General features: G+C 55.0%; 1 protein-coding gene across 1 annotated transcript in view; it reads right to left on the bottom strand.

Annotated features, from left to right (window-relative positions):
* EFR3B (EFR3 homolog B) overlaps window positions 1-25,006 on the bottom strand; it is a gene marked incomplete at its 3' end in the record, with an annotated part of 29,031 nt that extends 4,025 nt beyond the window's left edge. Inside the window, exons 1-15 of the mRNA XM_080342731.1 lie at window positions 24,885-25,006; window positions 20,668-20,818; window positions 14,892-15,013; window positions 12,735-12,884; window positions 11,112-11,246; window positions 10,278-10,356; window positions 8,527-8,662; window positions 7,782-7,943; window positions 6,906-7,017; window positions 4,162-4,213; window positions 3,785-3,957; window positions 3,146-3,221; window positions 1,899-2,060; window positions 878-1,009; window positions 721-788 (exon numbers count right to left, since the gene is read on the bottom strand). Coding sequence (XP_080198857.1) covers window positions 721-788; window positions 878-1,009; window positions 1,899-2,060; window positions 3,146-3,221; window positions 3,785-3,957; window positions 4,162-4,213; window positions 6,906-7,017; window positions 7,782-7,943; window positions 8,527-8,662; window positions 10,278-10,356; window positions 11,112-11,246; window positions 12,735-12,884; window positions 14,892-15,013; window positions 20,668-20,818; window positions 24,885-24,991 — 1,817 coding nt within the window. The 5' untranslated portion in view covers window positions 24,992-25,006. The remainder of the gene's footprint in view (window positions 1-720; window positions 789-877; window positions 1,010-1,898; window positions 2,061-3,145; window positions 3,222-3,784; window positions 3,958-4,161; window positions 4,214-6,905; window positions 7,018-7,781; window positions 7,944-8,526; window positions 8,663-10,277; window positions 10,357-11,111; window positions 11,247-12,734; window positions 12,885-14,891; window positions 15,014-20,667; window positions 20,819-24,884) is intronic.
* Between the last annotated feature and the right edge of the window lie 1,700 nt (window positions 25,007-26,706).

Raw genomic sequence — 26,706 nt, forward strand, 5'->3', positions numbered from 1 at the left:
ACAACCCCCCTGGGCAGCCTGGGACAGGCTCTGCCACCCTCACTCCAACAAGTTGCTTCTCCTCTTTCAGTGGAACCTCCTGTGTTCCAGTTTGCACCCATTGCCCCTTGTCCTGTCCCTGGTTGTCACCAGCAGAGCCTGGCTCCATCCTCCTGACACTCCCCCTTTCCATATTGATCCCCAGGAATGAGTCCCCCCTCAGTGTCCTCTTGTCCAGCTCCAGAGCCCCAGCTCCCTCAGCCTTTCCTCACACGGGAGATGCTCCACTCCCTGCAGCATCTTGGTGGCTGCGCTGGACTCTCTGCAGCAGTTCCCTGTCCTGCTGGAACTGAGGGGCCACAACTGGACACAAGATTCCAGGTGTGGTCTCCCCAGGGCAGAGCAGAGGGGCAGGAGAACCTCTCTGACCTACTGACCACCCCCTTCTAACTCACCCCAGGTACCATTGGCTTCCTGGCCACAAGGGCCCAGTGCTGGCTCATGGTCACCCTGCTGTCCCCAGGACCCCCAGGTCCCTTTCTCCTACACTGCTCTCCAATAGGTCGTTCCCCAACTTACACTGGAACCTGGGGTTGTTCCTGCCCAGATTCAAGACTCTACACTTGCCCTTGTTCTAGTTCATTAAATTTTCCCCGCCCAGCTCTCCAGCCTGTCCAGGTCTCTGGGTGGCAGCACAGCTTCCAGTGTCACCACTCCTCCCAGTCTTTTCCAGGCTCTTACGTGGGTTTCTCCACAAACACATCTTCAGGGAGCAGATACGGAGCTTCCCGCTGTCGCATCTGGATGACCTGCAGAAGACAAGTGAGGAGCCGAGCTCAGGCCCTGCAGATGGCCAGGAGAGCCCATGGCAGATCCCTGTCCCCAGACCCCCCGGCACCTCGTGGATGTGCTGGCAGAAGGTGGGCACGGTGGTGAGCTGGCTGATGAGGTTCAGGTACGCTGCACCCAGGGCGAAGAGCGCGCAGCGGTTGTAGGCTGGCAGGTTGTCCTCGTTGATCTGGGCGATCTCCTGCAACAGAGACACGGCTCAATGAGGTGAGGATGGATGAGGCCGCAGCATGGGCTCCATCCAGCTCATGGCATCACCTACCCCCCAGATCACAGAACCACAGAATCATTTTGGTTGAAAAGACCCTCAAGCTCATCAAGTCCAACACTAACCCAACCCTGGCACTAACCCACATCTCTGAGATCCAACCTCAACCTCCCCTGGGCAACCTGAGGCCGTTTCCTCTGCTCCTGGCGCTTGTTCCTGGGGAGCAGAGCCCGACCCCCCTGGCTCCAAGCTCCTTTCAGGCAGGTCAGAGATCAGAAGGTCTCCCCTCAGCTCCTGTTCTCCAGCTGAACCCCCCAGGTCCCTCAGCCGCTCCATCACACTTGTGCTCCAGCCCCTCACCAGCCCCGTCCCCTTCTCTCCACTCGCTCCAGCACCTCAAGGCCTTTCTTGGCGTGAGGGGCCCAGAACTGCCCCCAGCATTGGAGTTTGGGTTCATTTGCAGCATTTCAGAGGCCGACAAGGCGACTGGGGTCCCTCTCCAGTGTGTTGGTTTGATCTCACTATGGTATTAGATTGGATCTGGGGAACAATTTCTTCCCCAAAGGGCTGTGGGGCATTGGAACAGGCTGCCCAGGGCAGTGCTGGAGTCACCATCCTTGGAGGGCTGGACAGACGGACATGAGGTTCTCAGGGACATGGGGCAGTGCCAGGGGTGGGTTAATGGTTAGAATCAATCTTTATGGTCCTTTCCAATCAAAATGATGTTGTGATTCTATGATTTTACGGTGAGAGAAGCTCAGAGCAGATGAAGCACTTGCATCCCCCTCCCTTACAGACCCCAAATCCAAAACAACCCCCCTCCCAGACGCTCTGTTCCCATCACATCCACCCCCCCACCTACCTGCACTGCCAGCACCAGGCGGATGAGATCCACCACCACCTCCTCGTTAGCCAGCTCGATGCTAATGAGCATCAGCATGCTGTACAGAGCCTCGTAGTGAGCCTGCACGTTGCTCTCCTCCTTGCATATCAGGTAGATGTGCCGGTAGAGCTGCTGGCCGTGCTGTGGGGACACAGAAGGATGCGGTCACCTCCTGAGCATCCCCTGCCATCGACGCAGAGAAAGAAAAGCAACAGGAGCAGGCAAAGGGACCTCCAGCCATGTGGGAGGGAGCAGAGCTCCTCTGGTCCCCCCAAAAAAGAAGAAAGCCCCAGGGAGATGGAGCTGTGTCCATCCGGTTGCGTTTCACCATGCGATGCTGGACCTGGATGGGGCAGAGGCACCAGCAGGTCCAAGAGTGGAGCCCAGGAGAATGATTCCTCTTTTGAGAAGCATTAACAAATCACAGCAGTAAAATAAAAGCCCTGCGACACATTGCTTGATGTGGGACAGAGCAGGGCAAGGGAAAGTCAGCTCGGCAACAGTTTTGGTTTAGGGGCTGCATTGCTGCTCTATGGTGTGTGCAAGGCAATAAACTGGTCCTCTCTTGGCCTCTAGATCGCTCCAGAGGGGTTCGCATCAGCCCTGGCAACGTTTTATGGGAGGGAAATAGAAAGAGAAGGGGAAGGAAGAAGGGGAAGGAAGAAGGGGAAGGAAGAAGGGGAAGGAAGAAGGGGAAGGAAGAAGGGGAAGGAAGAAGAAGGGAAAGGAAGAAGAAGGGAAAGGAAGAAGAAGGGAAAGGAAGAAGAAGGGAAAGGAAGAAGAAGGGAAAGGAAGAAGAAGGGAAAGGAAGAAGAAGGGAAAGGAAGAAGAAGAAGGGAAAGGAAGAAGAAGGGAAAGGAAGAAGAAGGGGAGAAGAAGGGAAAGGAAGAAGAAGGGAAAGGGAGAAGAAGGGAAAGAAAGAAAAAGAAGGGAGAAAGGAAAGAAAATGATCCGTCAACTTCGACAACCACCTGATCAATAGTTTTTGGGACAGCAGCACACCCTGGGTTACTCATTCCTTTGGGCAAAGAGCAGGTTTAGGAGTCTAGAAAAGCCCTCATGTGAAGTGCTGATGCAAATCGAATCCCACCGGCTTTTCCCAGGGACATGCCCAGGTTCAGAGGCATGAGGGGACACCGCCACGGCTCAGTGTCACCCGAGAAAACAGACACATGTTCCTCACATCAGTCCACACAAGGACAGCTTGGCCCAGCCCCTGTCACTACCTTCTTCATGAAGACGGTATCTTGGCGCGAGCATTTGTCCACTTTCAGCTTCAGGATGGAGATGTCGCTGATGGTGCTGCAAGGAGAATCCAAGGGGAAGAGAAAAATCAGACATCGGAGGGAAGAGGCACCATTTCCATACACCTGTAGAGCTGCTGGTCAGGGACCAAGAGGGGAGCTAAAAGCGGCTTGTAAAACCCTATCAGAGCGATTTGGATATTCAAGAGTACTGAGCCAAATCGCTACAGGATTTCAGGGCAGCAGAGCTCAGGAACACAAAGGTGAGTTGAAGATGCCTGCAAGCAAAGGGGATTAGCAGGACCACAGCAAAACCCACAGGGACGTTTCCATCTGGGATTACAATCGCCTTCTTCCAAGGTAACGCAGCACGGACATGATGAACCCACTCAAGAAGGTTATTGCTCTTGCGCATTCTCCTGGGCCCACCATCTAACCATGGTTGTGTTCAGCATTTTTCAGACCCTCTGTCTCTCTCAGACCCCTGATCTGCAGCATTAAAGCACCCCAGAGGTGCTCCCAGATTTGTTAATAATCCTAGCAGCGCTCCCAGCCCAGCAGATCTGCCTCCCAAGGCTGCCCTGCAGCTCCCAGCCCTGTCGGGGACCCCCCAGGACATACGTGATGGTGGAGAATTTCTGGCGGTTCCCGTGGCGATCGATGAAGCTGATGAGGATCTCGAGCACGAAGAGGCGGATCTCAGGGTCCTCCATGAGGGCTGCGGAGAGCAGCCTGTCCAGGAAGGCGCTGGGAAGCGCCGTCAGCATGTTACTGCACTGGAAGCCCACGGAGACCTGGAAGCATCCGAGAAAAAGGGAGACAAGGTGACAGTGTCACTTGGGGTGGGTTAAAACACACCAAGGCAAAGGGGATGCAAGCGGAGAAGACTAAGCGCAGCTTGAGCTCTTCCTAAACCAGCCCAGGGGGGAGGATTCCTGAGCTCAGCTCCTCCAGCGTGGGGGCTGGACGCTCCTGCGGGGACAGTGACATGTTCATACCTGGAGGAGGGACTTGAGGAGCATTATCTGTGTCAGCCGGTTCCGGTTCTCCCTGCCATGGAGAGGAGAAAAAATAGTAAGATCAAGTAAAAACGAGACAATGCGAAGGATGGAAAAGCCTCAGCAAGGGCAGGACCGCTCTCCCACAGAGTCACCCCCGCAACCAACCACACTGTAAAGGTCACCAGCAAATGAGCTCCAGATTTAATAGGCAGCAAAAAGGCTGTGAAAGGAATGATGGATATCAAAGTGTACATCCTGCCATAGGCATCAGAATTGAGGCACAATTCACATCTCCAGGCAGACACAAGCTCAGCTCAGGAAGATGAACCAGCCTGTGGGTGTCCCCAACCCACAGTGACTCCCCAAGGGACACCAGACACCGGCTCTGAACAGGCTTCTCACTTTCAAAGAGCTGAAAAGCAGTGAGATGAAGCCCAAACCTCCTGTCCATGGAGGTTCCCCTGCTCCTCGCTCCTGCTTTGCTTCATGCAAAGCCACCACGAGCCACACTTGCACTTCAGCTACAGGTTCTGTTTTATTTTAATGCAAAAAAGAGTAAATCTTGATTTTTCTACTGTCTGAACTCAGTCTTTCCTGGCCCTGTGGGGACACAGGGAGCTCCTAATGGATTTCCCGGCTGTCCCACGACACGCTGCCTGTTTTTCCTACCTCTGCCCAGGGATGGAGCTACATCACACACAGCAGCATCCCAACCGCTCAAGTACAGGCTGCAGCTCCTCTGCAAACCCCGGCTTCACCTACACACCCTGAATCATCAAATCACAGATGGTTTGGGTTGAAGGGACCGTCAAAACTCATCCAGTGCCCCCCCTGCCATGAGCAGGGACATCTGCACCAGCTCAGGTTGCTCAGAGCCCCGTCCAGCCTGGCCTGGGATGTCTCCAGGGATGGTTTGGCCACCACCTCTCTGGCCAACCTGGGCCAGGCTCTCACCACCCTCAGCACAAACTATTTCTGCATCATGTCCAGCCTGAATCTCCTTCCTTTAATTTAAAACCATCCCCCCTTGTCCTATCACAACAGCCCCTGCTCAAAAGTCTGTCCCCATCCTTCTTATCGGCCCCTTTTAAGCACTGAAAGGCCACACTAAGGTCTCCCCGGAGCTTCTCTTCTCCAGCTGAACAGCCCAACTCTCTCACCTGTCCCCAGCAGAGCTGTTCCAGCCTCGGGTCATTCCTGGGGCTCCTCTGGCCCCTCTCCAGCAGCTCCATGTGTGTCCTGTGCTGAAGACCCAGAGCTGGACCAGCACTGCAGGGGGGTCTCACCAGAGCGGAGCAGAGGGGCAGAATCCCCCCAAACCTGCTGCTCACGGGGCTGGGGACGCAGCCCAGGACACGGGTGGTTTGTGGGCTGCCAGCGCACATGGCCGGGTCATGGCCAATCTCTCACCCCACACCGTTCTTCACGCAGCGTCAGATGAGATCAAACATCTCTCGCAGAGGCAGCTGACAGGCCCGGGGACTGAGCTGCACCGCAGGCGTCAGGAACTACAGGAACTACCCCCCGTGAGCGAGGAGCGGAGCAGCCGGCAAAGTCTCCCATCAGAGACAAGTGGGAAGAGCCTGACCGTACTTTGAAGATAAATATAGCACGAAAATCTGTTTGCTCCTTACCTACACGTTTCGGCGCTGATATCCTCGCTCCAAATAGCTCTCGTGGTCTGTTCCCACACTTCTCAAGCAATTATGTTGTTTGGGTGTTTTCCCTTCCTTCTCTTCCTCCAGCACCGGGTATAAATATCACCTCCTGCTCAGCATTAATAAAAGCTCGGAGGCAGCTCAGAGAGGGGATGCAGCAACGAGCCAGTCCCACAGAGCCACACTGGAACAGGCTGGCCAGAGAGGTGGTGGATGAACCATCCCTGAGACATCCCAGGCCAGGCTGGACGGGGCTCTGAGCAACCTGAGCTGGTGCAGATGTCCCTGCTTATGGCTGGGGTGCCACTGGTTGGGCTTTGAAAGTCCCTTCAACCCAAACCATCCTGTGATTCTACACACAAGCTTCTCAAAAGCCGCCAGCAGCCACCTCGCTGCCCTGACACATCTGAAATCACTCCCCAAATATTATTTTCCCTTCCTGGCTTGTTTTGGGTGACACCCCAGGACCGAGCTCCTGACAAATGAATCTTTAAGCAGGTGCTCAAAAAAATGCAGACTGCCTGTAAATACCTTTCCTTGTTGATGCTCCAGTGTTTCAAGGGGCCTTTGTCATCACATTTGCAGCAGAAAAAGGATTTTAAACAAGGATTGCGCATTCTTCAGCTTCCCTTGCTCTTCAATGGAAATTCTCGATGCTCAGCCTTTCCAACAATGTCCCCAAGTCCCACTCTGTCCCCAAAGGCCACGTCAAGGTGGAGATGGTTGCAGGAGCTCCGTGTTCAAAGCTCTACACCCACATGCAGGGGACAGGGAGAGGAGGGCAGGGGGGAGGAAGAGGAGGGAGGAAGAGGAGGGAGGAAGAGGAGGGAGGAAGAGGAGGGAGGAAGAGGAGGGAGGAAGAGGAGGGAGGAAGAGGAGGGAGGAAGAGGAGGGAGGAAGAGGAGGGAGGAAGAGGAGGGAGGAAGAGGAGGGAGGAAGAGGAGGGAGGAAGAGGAGGGAGGAAGAGGAGGGAGGAAGAGGAAGGAGGAAGAGGAAGGAGGAAGAGGAAGGAGGAAGAGGAGGGAGGAAGAGGAGGGAGGAAGAGGAGGGAGGAAGAGGAGGGAGGAAGGCGCCCGCGCTCACCCGGCTCTGCCCGCCTCGATGGCGTGCTGCGAGGAGGGCAGCGGCACCTTGTTCATGATGAACACCATCACCTCGGACTGCTGGTAGGTGGGCAGCGTGCTGGCGAAGGACCCTGTGGGGACAAAAATGCGCTGGCAGCGTGCGAGGAGCAGCCCAGCACCCCGAGAAGCACCCAGTGCTTGGGGGTCTGTCTGTCTGTCTGTCCCCCCATAAGCCTGCTGCCAGACATTGATAGCCAGGCTGGGGTAGGACAAAGCCCACCGAGACGTGGCATCTGCAGGAATTTTACCTTCAAACCCCATTAAAACACCTCCCAGGTGGGGCAGGCCCAGGCCCCAGCCAGAGGGAGGCTGAGAGATGCCAACCCCTGTCTCTACCCTTTTCTTTTTGGGGGTTGGTGCATTCACATCCTGCTCTTTTTCCCACCTCTCCCTCCCTTCCTCGGGGACAAACACGGATCTGCGGGTGCCCAGCAGCTCGGCGGGGACGGCTGGGGCTGCAATGCCACCTGCTGATAACCCATCACCATGAGAAATCTCATTTCCCATCACTGCTTTTAGCATGAGGGTGACTTTGTCTCACCCTGGATAATCCTGCAGATACATAAAAGCAGAAACTGTAGAAATGAGGCAGAAATTGTTTGTGCTGAGGGTGGTGAGAGCCTGGCCCAGGTTGGCCAGAGAGGTGGTGGCTGAACCATCCCTGGAGACATCCCAGGCCAGGCTGGACGGGGCTCTGAGCAACCTGAGCTGGTGCAGATGTCCCTGCTCATGGCAGGGGGGGCACTGGGGGAGCTTTAACAGCCCTTTCCACCCAAACTATTTTATGATTCTACAAAACCCACAACTCAGGGCGTGATCCCCCAGCGTGTCCTACCGATGGTTTTAATGACGGCCTCCTGGAACATCCTCTCCTCGTGCTCCTTGATGATCTTGGTGCTGACGCCGGCGGCGCAGTCGTAGCTCCCGGTCAGCGCGTAGTCAATGCTGAGCCGCAGCTGCCGCAGCAGCGTGTTGAACACCTCCAGCACCGTGGGGCCTGCCGTGGGGACAGAGAAACCACAGAATCGCTCTGGTTGGAAGAGACCCTCGAAATCGAGTCCAACACCTGGCACTGCCCCATGTCCCTAAGAACCTCATGTCCGTCTGTCCAACCCTCCAGGGCTGGTGACTCCAGCACTGCCCTGGGCAGCCTGTTCCAATGCCCCACAGCCCTTTGGGGAAGAAATTGTTCCCCACATCCAACCTCAACCTCCCCTGGCGCAACTTGAGGCCGTTTCCTCTGCTCCTGGCGCTTGTTCCTGGGGAGCAGAGCCCGACCCCCCTGGCTCCAAGCTCCTTTCAGGCAGTTCAGAGATCAGAAGGTCTCCCCTCAGCTCCTGTTCTCCAGCTGAACCCCCAGGTCCCTCAGCCGCTCCATCACACTTGTGCTCCAGCCCCTCACCAGCTCCATTCCCTTCTCTCCACTCGCTCCAGCACCTCAAGGCCTTTCTTGGCGTGAGGGGCCCAGAACTGCCCCCAGGATTGGCGGTTTGGCCCCCCCAGTGCCCAGCACAGGGGGAACTTCGCTGCCACCACAGCAAAGGATGAAGGAGATGAAAAGGCTCAATTTATCCAGTTACCGACAGATCCGGAGGCTGCGATCACGGCTGCCTCGGACAGAACCTCCACGATGCCGGCGCGCACGGTGGCCGCGCTCTTGCTGTTGGCATCCAGGTGCCCCAGCAGCTGCTGGATGACGAGATGGGAATGTTGCGGCTGGAAAGAAAACAGGAACGTCAGCACAGGTGCTGCAACCACAAGGTGACAGCCGTTCCTGTGATCCACACGGTGACTGGGGACAAATCCTGCACAGGCGCCCTCTCCCTGCACAGCTGTGGATGCAAAACGCAAGGAGGCACCTGGAGGAATTTGGCTTTACATGACTGAGCAAGAGCTTGGAGCAATTTGCACAGGAAAAATGATCTAAGGAGCTGTACAGATCTAAAGGAAATTGTGACAATTAATCCTGGGGATTTCAGGGGGAAAGGATGTGAGTTTTGCCCGGGTTTCCCCAAACGTGTCTTTATTTCAAAAGAGTCCTGCTGAGTTACTGTGACCTGACACCTCCAATATGCATTAAAAGGATTTTATAAGATCTAGTAGAGCTGTAAGGGGTTTTAGGCAGTTTATAGGATTGAAGACAATGAAAGAGAGCAGGGAGCGGTGATTTGTATTTCACCATTTGAGTTCTCCAAGCAGAGCTGTGGCTTGGCCGAGTCCCAAAGTGAAGCAAACGTCACTTGTGGGGAAGCGGGGCAGCAGGTCTGGGGCAGCCCCAGCAGCACGGGACGGGGCGGGAGGGCGGCACCGTGCCCAACGTCACGTGGGGACGCAGGCAGAGTTTTATCAAGATCCACGTGGAAAAAGAAATGATGGACTTGTTCCCATCACTTTGGGTTTAGCTAAGTTGCATTTCCATGGCCCCAAGTGAGAAGAGCCCGGCAGAGTCTGTCTCTGAGCATCCCCGTGTCTACGGACAGAGACAGAATCATAGAAACCTTTAAGGTCATCAAGTCCAACCATTAACCTCATATTGCCGAGGCCACCGCTGCCCCATGTCCTGAGAACCTCATGTCCGTCTGTCCAACCCTCCAGGGATGGTGACTCCAGCACTGCCCTGGGCAGCCTGTTCCAATGCCCCACAGCCCTTTGGGGAAGAAATTGTTCCCCACATCCAACCTCAACCTCCCCTGGCGCAACTTGAGGCCGTTTCCTCTGCTCCTGGCGCTTGTTCCTGGGGAGCAGAGCCCGACCCCCCTGGCTCCAAGCTCCTTTCAGGCAGCTCAGAGATCAGAAGGTCTCCCCTCAGCTCCTGTTCTCCAGCTGAACCCCCAGGTCCCTCAGCCGCTCCATCACACTTGTGCTCCAGCCCCTCACCAGCTCCGTTCCCTTCTCTCCACTCGCTCCAGCACCTCAAGGCCTTTCTTGGTATGAGGGGGCCCAAAACTGACCCCAGCTTTTGGAGTCTGGGTTGGTTTGCAGCATTTCAGAGGCTCACAAGGTGACTCGGGTCCCTCCCCAGCGTGTTGCTTTGACCCCACTATGGTGGAAGAAGCTCAGAGCAGATGAAGCACTTGCATCCACCTTCCCCAGAGACCTCAACTCCAGAATGACCCCCGTGTCCCCCTCCCACTGCAGGAGCGCTGCACTGTGCCTGTCTCCAGCTGGTTTTGGAGCACACGCAGAGCGCAGCTCATCATGAGAGCTCAGACTTGGCGCTGCCAGGATGCGCCAATGCGGCCGCGGCTCTGACTCAGCCGTGCAGGCAGATGCAGGCGCTCCCAAGCATCCCCACGTGTCCCCAAACGGTGCCACCAGCCAGAGTCCCCACCTGGATCGAGTACATGATGATCCTGAAGCAGCACGTGGCAAAGATCTTCGGCTCCCAGAGTGAGTGGTTGTCCAGGTGGCTGAGGAAGAGATGGAAACGGACGGGAAATCACTGTGGGTCCCCAAAACCATTCAGGGGTGCAAAGCAGCACCCAGGATGGCAGGAGCAGACATTGCAGGCGAGAACAGCGACACAAACTCCTTTCCAAGGTGATTTTTCTCAGCGACAGGTCACCACACACCTTATCATTCAAGAACACAAGTGTGGGCTTGAAGACCTTCCGTAAAGCACACCTGATGGGGCACCCTGCAACCTCAAACCTCACAGTGAATAGCTGCTCCCTTCTAGCCATTCATCCAGCAGTGGTAACTAATTCTTCAACGTAGAAATAAAAGCCTGAAGGGGAATATGCTCACACAGAGGAAAAATAAAGCCAGAAATCCCTATGCTCTGGTTTGGAATAACCTGTCAGATCAAGACCAGAAAAACAGTCATTCTTTCACATCAAAGGTGGCAGCATTCTGGGTAGTGAAAGGGCAGTCTTGACAAGGACAGCAGTTAATTATGAAATATATCTCAAGATAGGGCTGGCAATTAGCATTTAGCCTGCCACATACGGCACTCTAGAAGTACACACCTGGAGCAGTCAGGACGTGCCCTTTTACAGGTGCATGTAGCAATCCCGTGCCACCTTCCCCATCGCATCCAAAACTAAAGAGCTCAGCCTGCAACCCCATCCCCATCTCCAGCATCGTACCTTCGCCCAGCTCCTGCCCGCGGTTCCCCCGTGCCTCAGTTTCCCCTGTGCCAAAACCCGAGGGGCGCGGGACTCACATGAGGACGGGTTTGATGGCGTTCTTGATGTTGCCGTACGCCGCTCGGCCCAGTAGCTCCCGCAGACACCGCTCCGCCAGCTCCGTGGGACTCTCCTTCTCCTTCTCGGCGGCTTGCAGCGGGGAGGGGGAGCGGCTGCCAAAGCACAGGGGGGCGGTGAGAGCGGCGCCCAGCGTGCGGCAGCAGTTGGGTGGGAGAAGAGGAACAGAACTTGGCAAAACGGAGCAAAACGACGGCGGCATCGGCCCCACAGGGCTGTGGGTCACCCCGCAGCACCCAAATGTCACCCAGCCAGGGACACGGGGCAGCTCCAGCCCACAGAGAACTGGGGATGAAGCACTGCTGGGTTGGAGCCAGATTGGAGAGCAGCAGGGGCACAGGGATTGCAGAGCCGGGGGGTGCACCAGGCAGCGGGGGCAGCCCCTGTGTCCCTAGGACCGGAGGGACGATCACGGGGAAGGATGTGGAGCCTCCAGCACAGGACACACATGGAGCTGCTGGAGAGGGGCCAGAGGAGCCCCAGGAATGACCCGAGGCTGGAACAGCTCTGCTGGGGACAGGTGAGAGAGTTGGGCTGTTCAGCTGGAGAAGAGAAGCTCCGGGGGGACCTTAGTGGGGCCTTTCAGTGCTTAAAAGGGGCCAATAAGAAAGATGGGGACAGACTTTTGAGCAGGGCCTGTTGTGATAGGACAAGGGGTGATGGTTTTAAACTAAAGGAGGGAGATTCAGGCCGGACATGATGCAGAAATTGTTTGTGCTGAGGGTGGTGAGAGCCTGGCCCAGGTTGGCCAGAGAGGGGGTGGCTGAACCATCCCTGGAGACATCCCAGGCCAGGCTGGACGGGGTCTGAGCAGCCTGAGCTGGTGCAGATGTCCCTGCTCATGGCAGGGGGACTGGGGGAGCTTTAATGGTCCCTTCAACTCAAACCACCCTGTGATTCTATTTTCTTATTGGTAAGGATGCAGGACATAACGTCCTCCCATGGTGGAAACCGCTTCCCAGGGGAGAAACACCAAAGCACTCCCAGCCCAGGAGTGCGGATTTTAATTTCAAGCATTTTCCAAGTTGTGAGGGGCATTGTAGGACCTGTATCTTTCCCTGTGTGGGACATCAGCCTATTTATAGCAATTTTTTAAAGCAGTGTTTTTTCTTTGAAGAAAACAGTATAAGATACACCCCCCAGAGCAGATCCATCCCTTTTTCCACACTCAAGCTCATTTGGCATCACACAACCACCACAAATGCTTTTACCGCCTTGACGTTTCACTTTACAAGAAAAAAACAGGGAAAAAAAGGGCCAGAAGCCAACTCCCCAGGGCTGATACATCTCTCTTAACCTTCCAAAGGACACTCCCAGGAGGAATTTATGCCGGCTCTTCTGTTCTGTGCTTTTCTTCTACGCTATTCCCCTTCAAACACCCAGCTGGTGGCCACCACGCAGCCAGCAGGGGGTTACATTGGAAGAACAGACGGTCAGCGACCAAACCACCTTTTAAGTTCTTCAGATTCCTCTCGGCTGGCTTTAAAACAACAGCTTTGGGAGTATTTTAGCAGGAATCCCTCCCAGAGCTCAGCCCGCCGCTCAGAGCTTTGCAAACAGTGTGTTTGAACCCAGGGACTCACCTCTCGGTCTCCTCCACGTGCTGCAGGTTGAAGAGCAGCGAGGGGACGATCTTGTCCATGTGCTGCGGGTCCCAGATGTTGGCTTGGAGCTCGTCGTTCACCGTCTTCCTCACCACTCCTTGCAGGCCTTTAATGCCGGACATCCGGATCCTGGGGAGCAAACCGACGCCAAAATGCTCCGTATCTATACAACATACGTGATTTTACATTTATACACACAAATATACGTGGGTGAAACTGCCAGAAGTTGGAGAGAAGGCACCAATTTGGTTTGGCTGTGGGAAGTCTCCGTTCTCTGTGGTTTTCCCATTTTTCCCCCTTCCCAGATGCTGCATCCACGGGGATGATGGATGCTCAGGAAATTCAGGTGTTTTTTGATATGTGTCCTTTCTAAGTCCAATAAAATCCTCAATAAAAATGTCCCGATGCAGCAGGATTCCCAGGGCTGGAACCAGCCGCTCAACACCCACTGCTGACGCCTGAGAAAGACACCGCACACTTATCTGCAGAAATAAATGCATTAAATAACCCACTCGGAGGTCTCCGTGACACATTTCACAGATCTAATCAAGGTAATAATCCGACTGAGACACGAGGAGCTCTGAGCAGGACCAATGGCCCAGGGATGCGCAGTCTCCGTTTTAATTACAGGAGCTGCAGAATTTGTCTTTTCCAATCTCCAGTGCAATTTAGTTGGCGTCACCAGTGCCCTGAAGGCCAAATGGAAATAATGAGCCTTCTGCATTATTTCCTTATTAAGGAAATAAAAGAAAAAACCCCTGTGTGTCTGCAGTGGTGAAAGGAGACAAGGCTGGTCCTTGGAGACACGGCTCCATGAGCAGTGGTGAACCTCAGGGGTTCATTCCTCTACAAGAAAACTGGTCCCTGGTACCGCAGCTCCAGCAACACCATGTGCTGAGATGCTGCTTGACATCTGGGTTCCACAGAAATCTGCTCCTCGGCAGCAGAATCCTCCTGCTCAGAGCTTCCCAGTGAGAGCTGTGGGTGCTAAACCACCGGTGCTGCAGCATCGGTGCCTCCCGGGGATATTGCAAACGCTGGGTCTTTTTAAATACGTCCCCGACAGGCCTGGCTTGGGTGGTAGTAAACAACATTAATCTGGCTGCTTTAGTGGTAATTAATCCCCCTGGTTGCATGTTCTCATCCCAGCAAAGCAAGTCAGTCCTCGATGCTGTCTAGAGAGATGTAACCACCTTTAAACGTGGAAAATAAGAGCACGGGGCTGCAGGAGGCAGGTTTTGAGTGAATATTCGAGCTGCTAAGATTAGGGAGCTTCTTCCCATCATCATCATCCTCATTTTGGGGTCGGGATCACTCCCTTGCCTCCTGCTCTCAGCTCCAGCTGCCATCATCATCATCATCATCCTCATTTTGGGGTCGGGATCACTCCCTTGCCTCCTGCTCTCAGCTCCAGCTGCCCTGGACAAAGGTGAGAAATGCTTAAAGATGCACCGGGGTAGCCCTGGGATGGGCAGACTGCTCACGCTTTGGCACAAAAAACCAAGCTGGAAGCCCAAGGGCACATTTGTCCCTTGTCTTGTCATCAGTTGTGGCCACAGTGAGCCCTGCTGCCCTGTTCTCAGGACAAAAAGCGCAAACCAACTTCTCTGGCACACAGGTAATGCTGCACACAATATCCCACACAGCCACACAGGCTGGATATGGGCTCTAGTGAGTCTTCCAGGCTCCTGCTTCATCCTCCTGCGCAGTCAGGAGGGTTTAATGCCTGGAAAATAAGGGAGGGTTGAGAACAGCAGCCTGAGCAGCTCTGGGGAATCACTGAGCGAATCCATCACAGCACAAAACAACGGCTCCCGCAGCCTGGATCCAGCCCATCCCCAAAAGCAGGGGATTCTCTCCTCTTTTTTACAATGGGGGTGGTGAGAGCCTGGCCCAGGTTGGCCAGAGAGGTGGATGAACCATCCCTGGAGACATTCCAGGCCAGGCTGGACGGGGCTCTGAGCAACCTGAGCTGGTGCAGATGTCCCTGCTCATGGTGGGTGCCACTGCATGAGTTTTGAAGGTCCCTCCAACCCAAACCATCCTGTAGTTCTAAGAAAGACAGAAGCTGGGGGCACAGCGAAGCCCCCCGAGATGCATTCGCGGAGCCAGGGACACCCCATGGGTGACACTCACTTCGTCCGGATGTCCAGGTCGTCGTGGCTGGAGTGACACATCTCGCTGAAGCGGGAGACAAAGAAGTCGTAGCTGCGGTGGTACGATGGGGTGTCCTCCTCGATGTTGGCAAACTTCACAAACTGGGAGAGGAGAAGAAAGAGGGGGGTCAGCCCAGAGGGCACGACAGCAAAAATACCCTTAGAATTCCTCTCCAAAGCGGCAAACGAGGCTCTGAGTTAAGGATCCCTAATACGCAGCACATATTAGTTACAAGAGAGAAATATGCCCCCGGCGTCTTTCCATCCTCCCAGATGGCACAAAATCTGGCCAACATTCCCCAAACTTTGCTACAGGGGTGAAAACAGCCTTGGAAATGTCAACGGAGAAACCAACCACATCCCAGATCTCGCCTGCAGCACCAGGTCCCAGCGCGGCCGTGCCAGCAGGCGCCGAGCTCGCCAGAAACGCCGGCTGACCAACGGAGCTGGATTTTAAGCTTTCGTGGAGAGAATTAAAGAGGAATAAAGATTAAACATGTTCCTCAAGCTTTTGTCTGAATTGGGAAAAGATGGGAACAAAGGGTCAGGAAGGAAGGGGGAGCCTCAGCTCAGCCAGTCGTGCTGAGAGGGGTAGCTTGAAAAAGGAACAAGCAATAGAACCTCAATAAAACAAGAGCTGCCACGAAATCCAAGGCATCAACTGCCGGCTGGAACACACAGAGCGTTCAGTCTGTATCCATCCAAGAGCGCTCGGTGTTGCGAAGGGACGAGGTTTATCCTCGTCCTGGGACAAAAATGTGCCACTGAGTCTCCGTGCTTTATCCTCCCACTCGGAGCAAGGGTGTAAGCAGCTGCTTGCCAAGATTTTAGGCAGAGAAATGTGTTGGCTGCTTTCATGGGGACAGACTTCTGAGCAGGGCCAGTTGCCACAGGACAAGGGGGGATGGTTTTAAACTAAAAGAGGGAGATTCAGGATGGATATAATGAAATTGTTTGTGCTGAGGGTGGTGAGAGCCTGGCCCAGGTTGGCCAGAGAGGTGGTGGCTGAACCATCCCTGGAGACATCCCAGGCCAGGCTGGACGGGGCTCTGAGCAGCCTGAGCTGGTGCAGATGTCCCTGCTCATGGCAGGGGGAACTGGGGGAGCTGGGAAGGTCCCCTCAACCCAAACCATCCTGTGATTCCATGACTCTGTGCTCCAGTGCTGCACTGATGCCATTTGCACAATGAAGGGACAGGATGGTCCCTGTCCAAGCAGCACCCCAACCACACTGGCTGTTAACTGCTCTCCCCGTGTTACTGGGAGATGCGATGCTGATGCAGCTCCGTTGCTTACAACAGCTCTGCGGTCACACCGAGTGATCCCACATCACTCAAACAGTCCTGGATCGAGGTACTACAACTACTGGGTTCCCCGTTCAGCTGGGAAAGGAGGCTGTAGCATGGAGGGTGCTGGGCTCTGCTCCCCAGGAACAAGCGCCAGGAGCAGAGGAAACGGCCTCAAGTTGCCCAGGGGAGGTTGAGGTTGGATGTGGGGAACAATTTCTTCCCCAAAGGGCTGTGGGGCATTGGAACAGGCTGCCCAGGGCAGTGCTGGAGTCACCAGCCCTGGAGGGCTGGACAGACGGACATGAGGTTCTCAGGGACACGGGGCAGTGCCAGGGGTGGGGGAATGATTGGACTCGTTGATCTTGAGGGTCCTTTTCAACCAAAACAATTCTACCATTCTATGACCCAACCCACCTCCAAGGGGTTACCTGCCCACCTGGCATTTCTCAGGGTGCTCAGCACCTTCTGGAGATGCCCCGCCACACAGGAGCTCCTTCACCCCCATTCCATCAGCAGGCTTTTCTCACTTCTTGCTTTCTGCATTTTTTGGCATCCAGCCCTGCCAGAAGAGAAGCAGCAGCCCCCCGGTGCCCCCCAGAGCTGGCACAGCCAGCCCAGCCGTCCCAGTCCATCATGCTGGCACTGACGAGCGTGTATCCGCTGCTATTAATACCGGCAGCTGCACAGTCTGGCTCTGAGCAAGCTCAGCCCCACCAAGAATTGTTCCCAGAGCGCAGGGACCGGCTCCAACTGATAAACTCCTCTTACTCACCAGAAAAATGCAGGTTTGTTACGTAAGGAACCTCTGTACCAAGCAGAGCTCAAAGTAGGTTTTTTATGGGGTGTTTTTTCAGCTCATGAAAACTCAACGTGCAACAGGAGGCGGGGAAAGGATGCAGAATGATGAGCAGTAACGGGGATCCCCGCAGCAGCTCTGGGAGAGCTGTCCCATGGCCAAAAAATGTCATGAAATCAAGGGGAAAACTGGCTTCTCCACAGGCAGGATCTGCAGGTTTCAGCCCCACAAGGGACAGCAGCTCATTTTGTCCCATCAGGGAAGCAGACGAGACCAGCTCATCCCTCCTGATACCAAAGCCCCAGGGGTTGCGAGCCCACCCATCCACACCAGCACCCACCCAGTTCAGCTCCTGGCCCGGTGCCACTGGATGTGGCACAGGGGTCACATCAGCCCACAGCTGGAGGCAGCTGCCCTCCCTGCATTCATCTGTAGCCTCCAGCAGGGCCAGAACTCAGAAAAAACAGCCAAGAACAGAGAAAAACGGGCCTCGAAGCCTCCTTGTTTTGCCAATGGGACATTTTAGGACTTGGCCACTTGCTCACAGACTGCTGCATTTTTCCAAGACGTGGCTGTACCTGAAAGGGTGACTACAGGACACTGAATCACAGTGTCATTTTGAGTGGAAAAGACCATCAAGTCCAACTGTTCCCTCACATTGGTACTGCCCCATGTCCTGAGAACCTCATGTCCGTCTGTCCAACCCTCCAGGGATGGTGACTCCAGCACTGCCCTGGGCAGCCTGTTCCAATGCCCCACAGCCCTTTGGGGAAGAAATTGTTCCCACATCCAACCTCAACCTCCCCTGGGCAACTTGAGGCCGTTTCCTCTGCTCCTGGCGCTTGTTCCTGGGGAGCAGAGCCCGACCCCCCTGGCTCCAAGCTCCTTTCAGGCAGCTCAGAGATCAGAAGGTCTCCCCTCAGCTCCTGTTCTCCAGCTGAACCCCCCAGGTCCCTCAGCCGCTCCACCACACTTGTGCTCCAGCCCCTCACCAGCTCCATTCCCTTCTCTGACCTGTCCAGAAACACAAAGCAGCACCAGGACACATGGAAACGACCCACTGAGATCTGGGCCGGCAGGAAAGGAGGCATCAAACCTTCAGGGAAAGCAACTTACTTTCATGCATCCCAGCTAAAAAGCTGCTCTGTAGCTTTATGTTGTTTGTCCACTAAGAAACACAGTTTAAAACATTGAAATGCAGCACTATTTCTGCTGTGGTTTGTAGGGGTGCAGGGCTGGGCAGCTTGGGGTCCCCATGCTTGGAGCCGAGAAGCTGCAACCGCAACACGGCTGGGAAAGCAGAGAGCGAGCGCGGGGAAACGCGAGGAGAAGCAAAACAACGGCTGGGAAGGGATAACGCTGCCTCCTATAAATACATCAGACATAAATACATCAGAAGAGGAACATCAAGGCGGGGGAAGAGCGGTTTAAATGGAAGATCAATGTTGGTTCGAAGGGAAAATAAAACAGGAATGACATGGAGCTGGAAATTAGATGGTTCCTACTCAAGGCGGGGAGGTTGCCCTAACGAGGATGAGGAACCAAAGTGGATTGAAGCTGCAGCTCCATATGTTCAGCGCGGGGATTACAGGATGGGGCTGCAGGGATGAGGGGATGCTGGGTTTTCGCTGTGGCCGTGGATCCGGGCGGCTGGTCCCCGGATCAGCCCCTGCGCAGCCCAGCACCTCAGCGAGGTGGGAGATGTGTTCCAGGCGAGATCTTCACACTGCGGAGAGTGACTCACACAGAGCAGGTTGCTATAAACAACCTCCTCCCGCCTTCGCCATCAGCTCCATTATTGTGAAGATTGCTTGAGACAGCACCCTCTAATTAAGCACGAGCCTGAGGCACATTTCTCATTAGCAGACAGAGGAAGAAGTGTCTCATTATCATTACTCACTTTTCTATAAAAGCCCACAAGTTTCCAGTGCTGTTTGCCCTCTGAATGCCGCCACGAGTGAGAAGCCAAAAAAAAAGCATCCCTAAAGCATCGTTCTTACTCTGGACTCCTCAATAAAACAAGAGGGAGGGGATTGTGCCCCTCTGCTCCGCTCTGGTGAGACCCCCCTGCAGTGCTGGTCCAGCTCTGGGTTCTCAGCACAGGACACACATGGAGCTGCTGGAGAGGGGCCAGAGGAGCCCCAGAAATGACCCGAGGCTGGAACAGCTCTGCTGGGGACAGGTGAGAGAGTTGGGGTGTTCAGCTGGAGAAGAGAAGCTCCGGGGAGACCTCAGTGCAGCCTTTCCGGACTTAAAAGTGGCCAATAAGAAAGATGGGACAGACTTTTGAGCAGGGTCTGTTGTGATAGGACAAGGGGTGATGGTTTTAAACTAAAGGAGGGAGATTCAGGCCAGACATGAGGCAGAAATTGTTTGTGCTGAGGGTGGTGAGAGCCTGGCCCAGGTTGGCCAGAGAGGTGGTGGCTGAACCATCCCTGGAGACATCCCAGGCCAGGCTGGACGGGGCTCTGAGCAGCCTGAGCTGGTGCAGATGTCCCTGCTCATGGCAGGGGGGACTGGGGGAGCTGGGAAGGTCCCTTCAACCCAAACCATTCTATGGTTCTATGATGCTCCTCTCTGTGGCTGCTCTCTGGACACTTCTCAGGACCTTGCAAGGTGTCCAAGCAGAGCTCGACATCAGAGGGGCCACTGGCACCCAGCATGGAACTGAACCTCAATGGGAGCTGCTGGCATGGAGCCAGGGAGGGGACAGCCCCTATGGTGCCACGGCAGAGACTTGAGGGGACCAGTCCTGTGACAGATGTCCTCAAGTAGAAGGCATTGGCTCAAAGCAAGATAGAGCCCTGCCTCATTTTTCACGCCCGTGTGGGGCAAACCTCCCATGTTCAGGCAGCCATGGAGACAAGAGATGGTCATAGAATCATAGAATAGTTTGGGTTTTAGTTTAAAACGATCACCCTGTGTCCTATCACAACAGGCCCTGCCAAAAAGTCTGTCCCCATCCTATGGCCCCCTTTTAAGTACTGACAGGTCACAATAAGGATGATCAGCTCCATTTAAACCCCTTCTTACAAAGCCACAAGGACAGATGCTGCTTGTCCAAGCCAAGCTACCAGGCAGCAGTAGAGCCCTCGCAAGCCCAGGTATCAAGGACACCAGTGTTCCCAGTAAAAACCAGCAGAAAGGCCATGCACAAGGGGCTGTCAGTCAGGACCAGCAGTTTGGATGCTGGGAGGACGTCACCTTTGTTCATCCGTCCTCCTTTCCCCTCATTTCATGTCTGTGACCGACACATCCCAGCCCAGCTAAGCCACTTAGTGCAAGCCGCGGCTCTGTTTAAGCCAGCCCTTTGCTGAGCACAAAGAGCTCCCAAAATCCACGGGGATCACCTCCTGAGCTGGTCTGTTGTCCAAAACTGCTGACAGCCCCCCTGTGCTCAGGCTCATTTAGGAAAAGCTGAATTCAAGAGCGAGAAGGCAGCAGAGATCAGAGACCAGCGACTGGTCACAGCAAACAGCAGGGACAGCACATGGGGTCTCAGAAACCTCACACACAAGAGGAGACACCATAAACCCTCCCCTGCAGTCTCCCCCCATCCTTTCCCAACAAGTTTTCCTGTCCTGGCAGAGATGTGGGGTGACAGGCAGGGTGGAAAGCCCAGGACAGGGTCAGCAGGGTGCTGTGCCACAACCCGCCACGTTCCTACTCACCGAGTTGGTCCCCAGGATCTGCAGGTTGGGCTTCTCCGACTCCAGCAGCTTGGCCACCATCTTAAGGAAGCTCTCCACGAAGAGGTTGATGCTCTGGCAGTGGCAGGCCATGAGGAGCTGGTCCAGGGCCTCCATGGCAATGCACACGTAGCTGGGAGCAGACAGAGGCCGAGGTCACCCCCGACAGCAGCATGAGCCCACGGCCATCCCTCCTCCTCCTCCCTCCCAAACCCCCTGCATGCCCACCAGCAAAACACCAACCTCCTCCTCCGGCTGACCCAAGGAGGAATGTTTTACACCCAGAATAACCTTGGAATAGTGTTAGGTGGTGTTGGCTACTCCCAACATCTCTCCTCTGAGTGAAGACCTGGCAACACTTTGCATCTCCCCGCATGCTGCCTGTGAGCTTCCCTTGCCCTGAATTGCTCTTTATAGCATAAAATCATAGAATCATTTTGGTTGGAAATGACCCTCAGGATCACTGAGTGCAACCATTAACCCACCCCTGTCCCTGCCCCATGTCCTGAGAACCTCATGTCCGTCTGTCCAGCCCTCCAGGGATGGTGACTCCAGCACTGCCCTGGGCAGCCTGTTCCAATGCCCCACAGCCCTTTGGGGAAGAAATTGTTCCCCACATCCAACCTCAACCTCCCCTGGTGCAACTTGAGGCCGTTTCCTCTCATCTTATTGAGGCCTTTCCGTACGTAAAAAGGATCAATAAGAAAGTTGAGGACAGACTTTTGAGTCTGCTCTGTTGTGATAGGACAAGGGGTGATGGTTTTAAACTAAAGGAGGGAGATTCAGGATGGATATAATGAAATTGTTTGTGCTGAGGGTGGTGAGAGCCTGGCCCAGGTTGGCCAGAGAGGTGGTGGCTGAACCATCCCTGGAGACATCCCAGGCCAGGCTGGACGGGGCTCTGAGCAGCCTGAGCTGGTGCAGATGTCCCTGCTCATGGCAGGGCTGGCACTGGATGAGTTTTGAAGGTCCCTTCCCACCCAAACCATTCTATGATATCTTGATATTGAGCACAATTCCTCTTTAACCTCCATGTTCAAGGCAGCTCCTCTCCCCGCTGATTCGCAGCCTGGGTGTCCTGCAGCAGCCACCAGCTTGTGCTGCGAGAAGAAAACCCAAAAGCACCGAGCTCAGCGGCAGCGATGCGGGCAGGAGCTGCACATCTGCCTGCACGTTGATGGGCAGCTGGGGAGGCACCTGCTCTCTTGGGGGAAAAGAAACTGTCTGATAAACCCTGGACTTCCAGGTTCCAGCTGGTAAAACACATCAAGGCCGATCCCATCTCCTGATGCCCCAGAAATGTTGACATCTGGCTCCAGTCTTGAGTAGATTCTCTGGTGTCTTGTAGCATGGTTGAGCCCCCGCTGCAGCCTGTGTGTCCTTCAGACTCCACTACAGCTCTTCTATATATGGTGAAAATAAGCAGCCAGTTCCTCCTGGATCTGTGAGGCTCTTACCCATCTGTCAAACCAGGTTAAAACTGGCCCAGAGGGAAAAATAAAAGGTATGAAGAGGTGACGGACAAGCAGTGTGGAGCATCCATCTCCTTTCTTGTTGGAAACAAGGCTGAAAACAACATTCCGTGCCCAACATTATTGTGACAAAGTGGCTTCTCTTTTGGGGACAGCTGGACACAGGCCACCGAGAGAGAAAAGGGACACTTGTGGAGTTGTCGTGTCCCAGCCACCCTCTCACAGATGGTGAGTCGCATCGCTGCGAACTCAAATGAGAACACTTTCTCCTTTTAGCGGTAAAGGTAACACAAAGATGAGACCAAACAGGGCTGAAATCAAGGCTGCCTTCAGCTCACAGGCAGGAGAGACACCCACGTGCCCTGCGGCTCCGCCAGCGCCGACCCACAAACCAGAGGTTGATTCAAACCCACTTCAGGCATTTCAAAGATAAGACTTTGAAAATTAGCTCATGCTCCAACCCAATTACATGCCTCCAAGCACAGGCGGCGGAGGAAGGGACATATCCCCCCCCAAAACCCGCCGAGGCTTGTCATCAGATGTCAAAAAGAATCTTTGAAAGCCTTTTCTTTTCCCAACATAGCAAGTGGAGCCTGTTAACAGCCGCTTAACTGCAGAACATCAGGCAGAGCTTTGAATGTCCTGTCACTCCGGATGACGGGTGATGCGGATGAGGCTTTGAAGGTTTTCCAACTTCTAGCACTTCTCGGGCAGGCTGCTGCCATCTCTTCCCCCAGGATAAAAGGCGGGCTGGAGTTCGCAGCACGAAGCAGAGCTGTTGTTTGTGTGTCGTGGCTTTGTTGAGAGACGACAAGAATCAATCCAGGAGGTATTTCAAAGGGAAGGAGCCCTCCCCGTGCTCCCCTAGAGTTTCTAATCGGGCCAGGCAACTATTTCCAGGTGGGCGCTTCTCTCCTTGCAGTAAACACGGCAAAGCTGGAAGTGATGTGGGGAGGGAGGATGAAGGGAACGCGGTCCAGCCAGGACCAGGCAGGTGAGTGGGACAGAACAAACACAGCAATTCCCATCCAGCCCAGCGCATCCCCATTGCATCCTCTCTGGAAAAGTGTCAGCATGCTGTCCCTCATCGTAAAATCATAGAATGGTTTGGGTTGAAGGGACCTTCCCAGCTCCCCCAGCTCCCCCTGCCATGAGCAGAGACATCTGCACCAGCTCAGGCTGCTCAGAGCCCCGTCCAGCCTGGCCTGGGATGTCTCCAGGGATGGTTCATCTACCACCTCTCTGGCCAACCTGGGCCAGGCTCTCACCACCCTCAGCACAAACAATTTCTGCCTCATTCCTGGCCTGAATCTTCCTCCTTTACTTTAAAACCATCACAACAGGCCCTGCTCAAAAGTCTGTCCCTATCTTTCTTCTTGGCCCCTTTCACGTCTGGAAAGGCCACACTAAGGTCTCCCCGGAGCTTCTCTCCTCCAGCTGAACACCCCAACTCTCTCACCTGTCCCCAGCAGAGCTGTTCCAGCCTCGGGTCATTTCTGGGGCTCCTCTGGCCTCTCTCCAGCAGCTCCATGTGTGTCCTGTGCTGAGGACCTGAATCCCCTCCCTCAACCTCATCCTTGATCCCACTTGTGCCACATCACCACAGCTCAACAGAGATGTTCATGGCATACAACACACCCAAGCTTGTCCTGAATAACTCCCAGCAAGCTGCAGCCAGGGCCACCCTGTCAAGCTGCTTGCTCACAGCCAGCCAGACTTCCATCTGGCTCTAGAAGAGCCACTCTGGGCTTTTAAAGGCCTGGAGGATGCCACAGGCTCCTGATGACGGGCCAGGGGATGATGGCAGTCCTGCTGCTGGGGACAAACAACATAAACACACAGACTCCTCAAAGATGGAGAGAACGATGCCAGGGAAACACTATGTGGCTCCCAGCTTGCCTGGTCCCTTGCAGCTTAGGTAGCTGAACAGGAGGCAGCGTGTGCCCAGGTGGCCAAGAGGCCACCAGCATCCTGGCTGGTACCAACACTGGTGTGGCCAGCAGGCCCAGGGCAGTGACCGTCCCTGTGCTGGGACCTGGGGAGGACAAACCTCCAATCCTGGGGCAGTTCTGGGCCCCTCATGCCAAGAAAGGCCTTGAGGTGCTGGAGCGAGTGGAGAGAAGGGAACGGAGCTGGTGAGGGGCTGGAGCACAAGTGTGATGGAGCGGCTGAGGGACCTGGGGGGTTCAGCTGGAGAACAGGAGCTGAGGGGAGACCTTCTGATCTCTGAGCTGCCTGAAAGGAGCTTGGAGCCAGGGGGGTCGGGCTCTGCTCCCCAGGAACAAGCGCCAGGAGCAGAGGAAACGGCCTCAAGTTGCGCCAGGGGAGGTTGAGGTTGGATGTGGGGAACAATTTCTTCCCCAAAGGGCTGTGGGGCATTGGAACAGGCTGCCCAGGGCAGTGCTGGAGTCACCAGCCCTGGAGGGTTGGACAGACGGACATGAGGTTCTCAGGACATGGGGCAGTGCCAGGGGTGCATTAACGGTTGGATTCAATGATCTTGAGGGTCTTTTCCAACCAAATTGACTCTATGATTTTTTTCACATCCCTGTGTGATCCCACATCTCACTTTCGGGTCTCTGTGCTGTGCTCACGGCTTCAGGACAGCCGGAGCACGCAGGAGCTGTGTGCCCACACATCCCGGCCCTTGCCTGAGCCCCTTCTACTGCCCAGTGTCCCATCAGTGTGCAGTCACCGGGGCGGCTGAACCAGCCTCCCAGCCCTCACCCATATCGGTGCCGGCTCACGTCTCGGATGAGCCGCTCGGACAGGTAGGCACCGATGCGATCCAGCTTCTCCGGGGCAGAGAGGGCATAAAATGTCAGCTTCTCCATGTTGGTCTTCACCAGCCCATCCTGAAAGAGAGCAGCACAGCGTGTCACAACCTTGCACCAGCCCTGGCCAACATCAGGAGCACACCTTGGCAGCGATGCCAGAGGTCTGGAGCACGCTGGTCCTGTCCCAGTGCTTCCCCACACTTTGTACACCAGCGAAAACAAAAGAGGATCATATTTAACCTCAGCTGGGCCTCCACTGAGCACCCCACATTGTATACACAACATGAACCATTTGTCAGCCTCGAGCAATATCCCAGCCCCACGGGGGACAGGGGTGGACATGGAGCTGCTGGAGAGGGGCCAGAGGAGCCCCAGAAATGACACGAGGCTGGAACAGCTCTGCTGGGGACAGGTGAGAGAGTTGGGGTGTTCAGCTGGAGAAGAGAAGCTCCGGGGAGACCTTAGTGCAGCCTTTCCAGACTCAAAAGGGATTGATAAGAAAGATAGGGACAGACTTTTGAGTAGGGTCTGTTGCGATAGAACAAAGGGTGATAGTTTTAAACTAAAGGAGGGAGATTCAGGCCAGACGTGATGCAGAAATTGTTTGTGCTGAGGGTGGTGAGAGCCTGGCCCAGGTTGGCCAGAGAGGTGGTGGCTGAACCATCCCTGGAGACATCCCAGGCCAGGCTGGACGGGGCTCTGAGCAGCCTGAGCTGGTGCAGATGTCCCTGCCCATGGCAGAGGGAACTGGGGGAGATTTAATGGTCCCTTCAACCATCTATGATTCTATGGAGCCAAAGCAACCCCCACCTCCCAGGAGCTGTTTCTGGGAAGTCTCAGCACATCCCTGCAACCCAAGCAGCGGAGCTTCGCTCAGTGAAGCAGCATTTCATCTACCTCTGGGTCCTCGGGGAAGATGTTGTCGACGAGTCTCTTGTAGCGAGGCCGCAGGGCACCGCAGCAGCCGCACACGCCTGCAAGAGACGAGACAGAGCCGGTGAGCAGGGACACAGCCCGCACCCCTGGGCAATCCCCTGCCTGAAGGTGCCTTTGGTGGAAAACGCATCCTTGGATTCAGTGGGGAAGCCTGGGAAGAGGACACAGCACCAAACTCATGACATCCCAGAGTTTTGCAGCCAAAAAAACACGCAAGGGAAGAAAATCACAGCTGAGAGGCAGGGAATTGGCTAGCGACCAGCATCGTTTGACATAGGACTGCAGGGTTATCTGCTTTTCTCGCCCAAGGAAGCAACCACCAGAGACCACGATGTCCCAAGTTCCCCTAAATCTGGGCCTCTGTGTCTTGCAAGATCCTCTTTTGCGGGTCCTCAGCCCACAAGCTCTTTCCTCCGCTCACTCCCCCAAGGACACATCACTCACACCCGTGTAGTGACAGCGGGAGCTCAGGCTGCTGGAGATGGTGACAATGAAAGACGAGAGAGCGTTTTATGAAGGCTACGAAAGGCAAATGCATTTTTCCTGTTTGCAGCTCCAACGCTGAGCTGTTGAGAATCACCAAACCCCTTCCATTGCCCCTCTACCTTTGGGCTGCCGGACCGTGGTCCCTCTCCCCCGAGGGGACACCAAGTGATCTGTGTTTTGCAGGACAGCGACACAACCATCCCCATCCTCAATTTCTGAGCGGCCTCAGAGGTGCCAGCAGCTTGTCCCTGATGCACCAGCCTTGAGGCAAAACCTCTTACAGCAGCAACTTTGCAGAGCAGCAAAAGCCGAGCATCGCCCTCATCCCACAGAATCACAGAATCGACTGG

The sequence above is a fragment of the Nesoenas mayeri genome (assembly GCF_963082525.1).
Source record: "Nesoenas mayeri genome assembly, chromosome: 3".
In the NCBI taxonomy this organism is placed as follows: Eukaryota; Metazoa; Chordata; class Aves; order Columbiformes; family Columbidae; genus Nesoenas; species Nesoenas mayeri.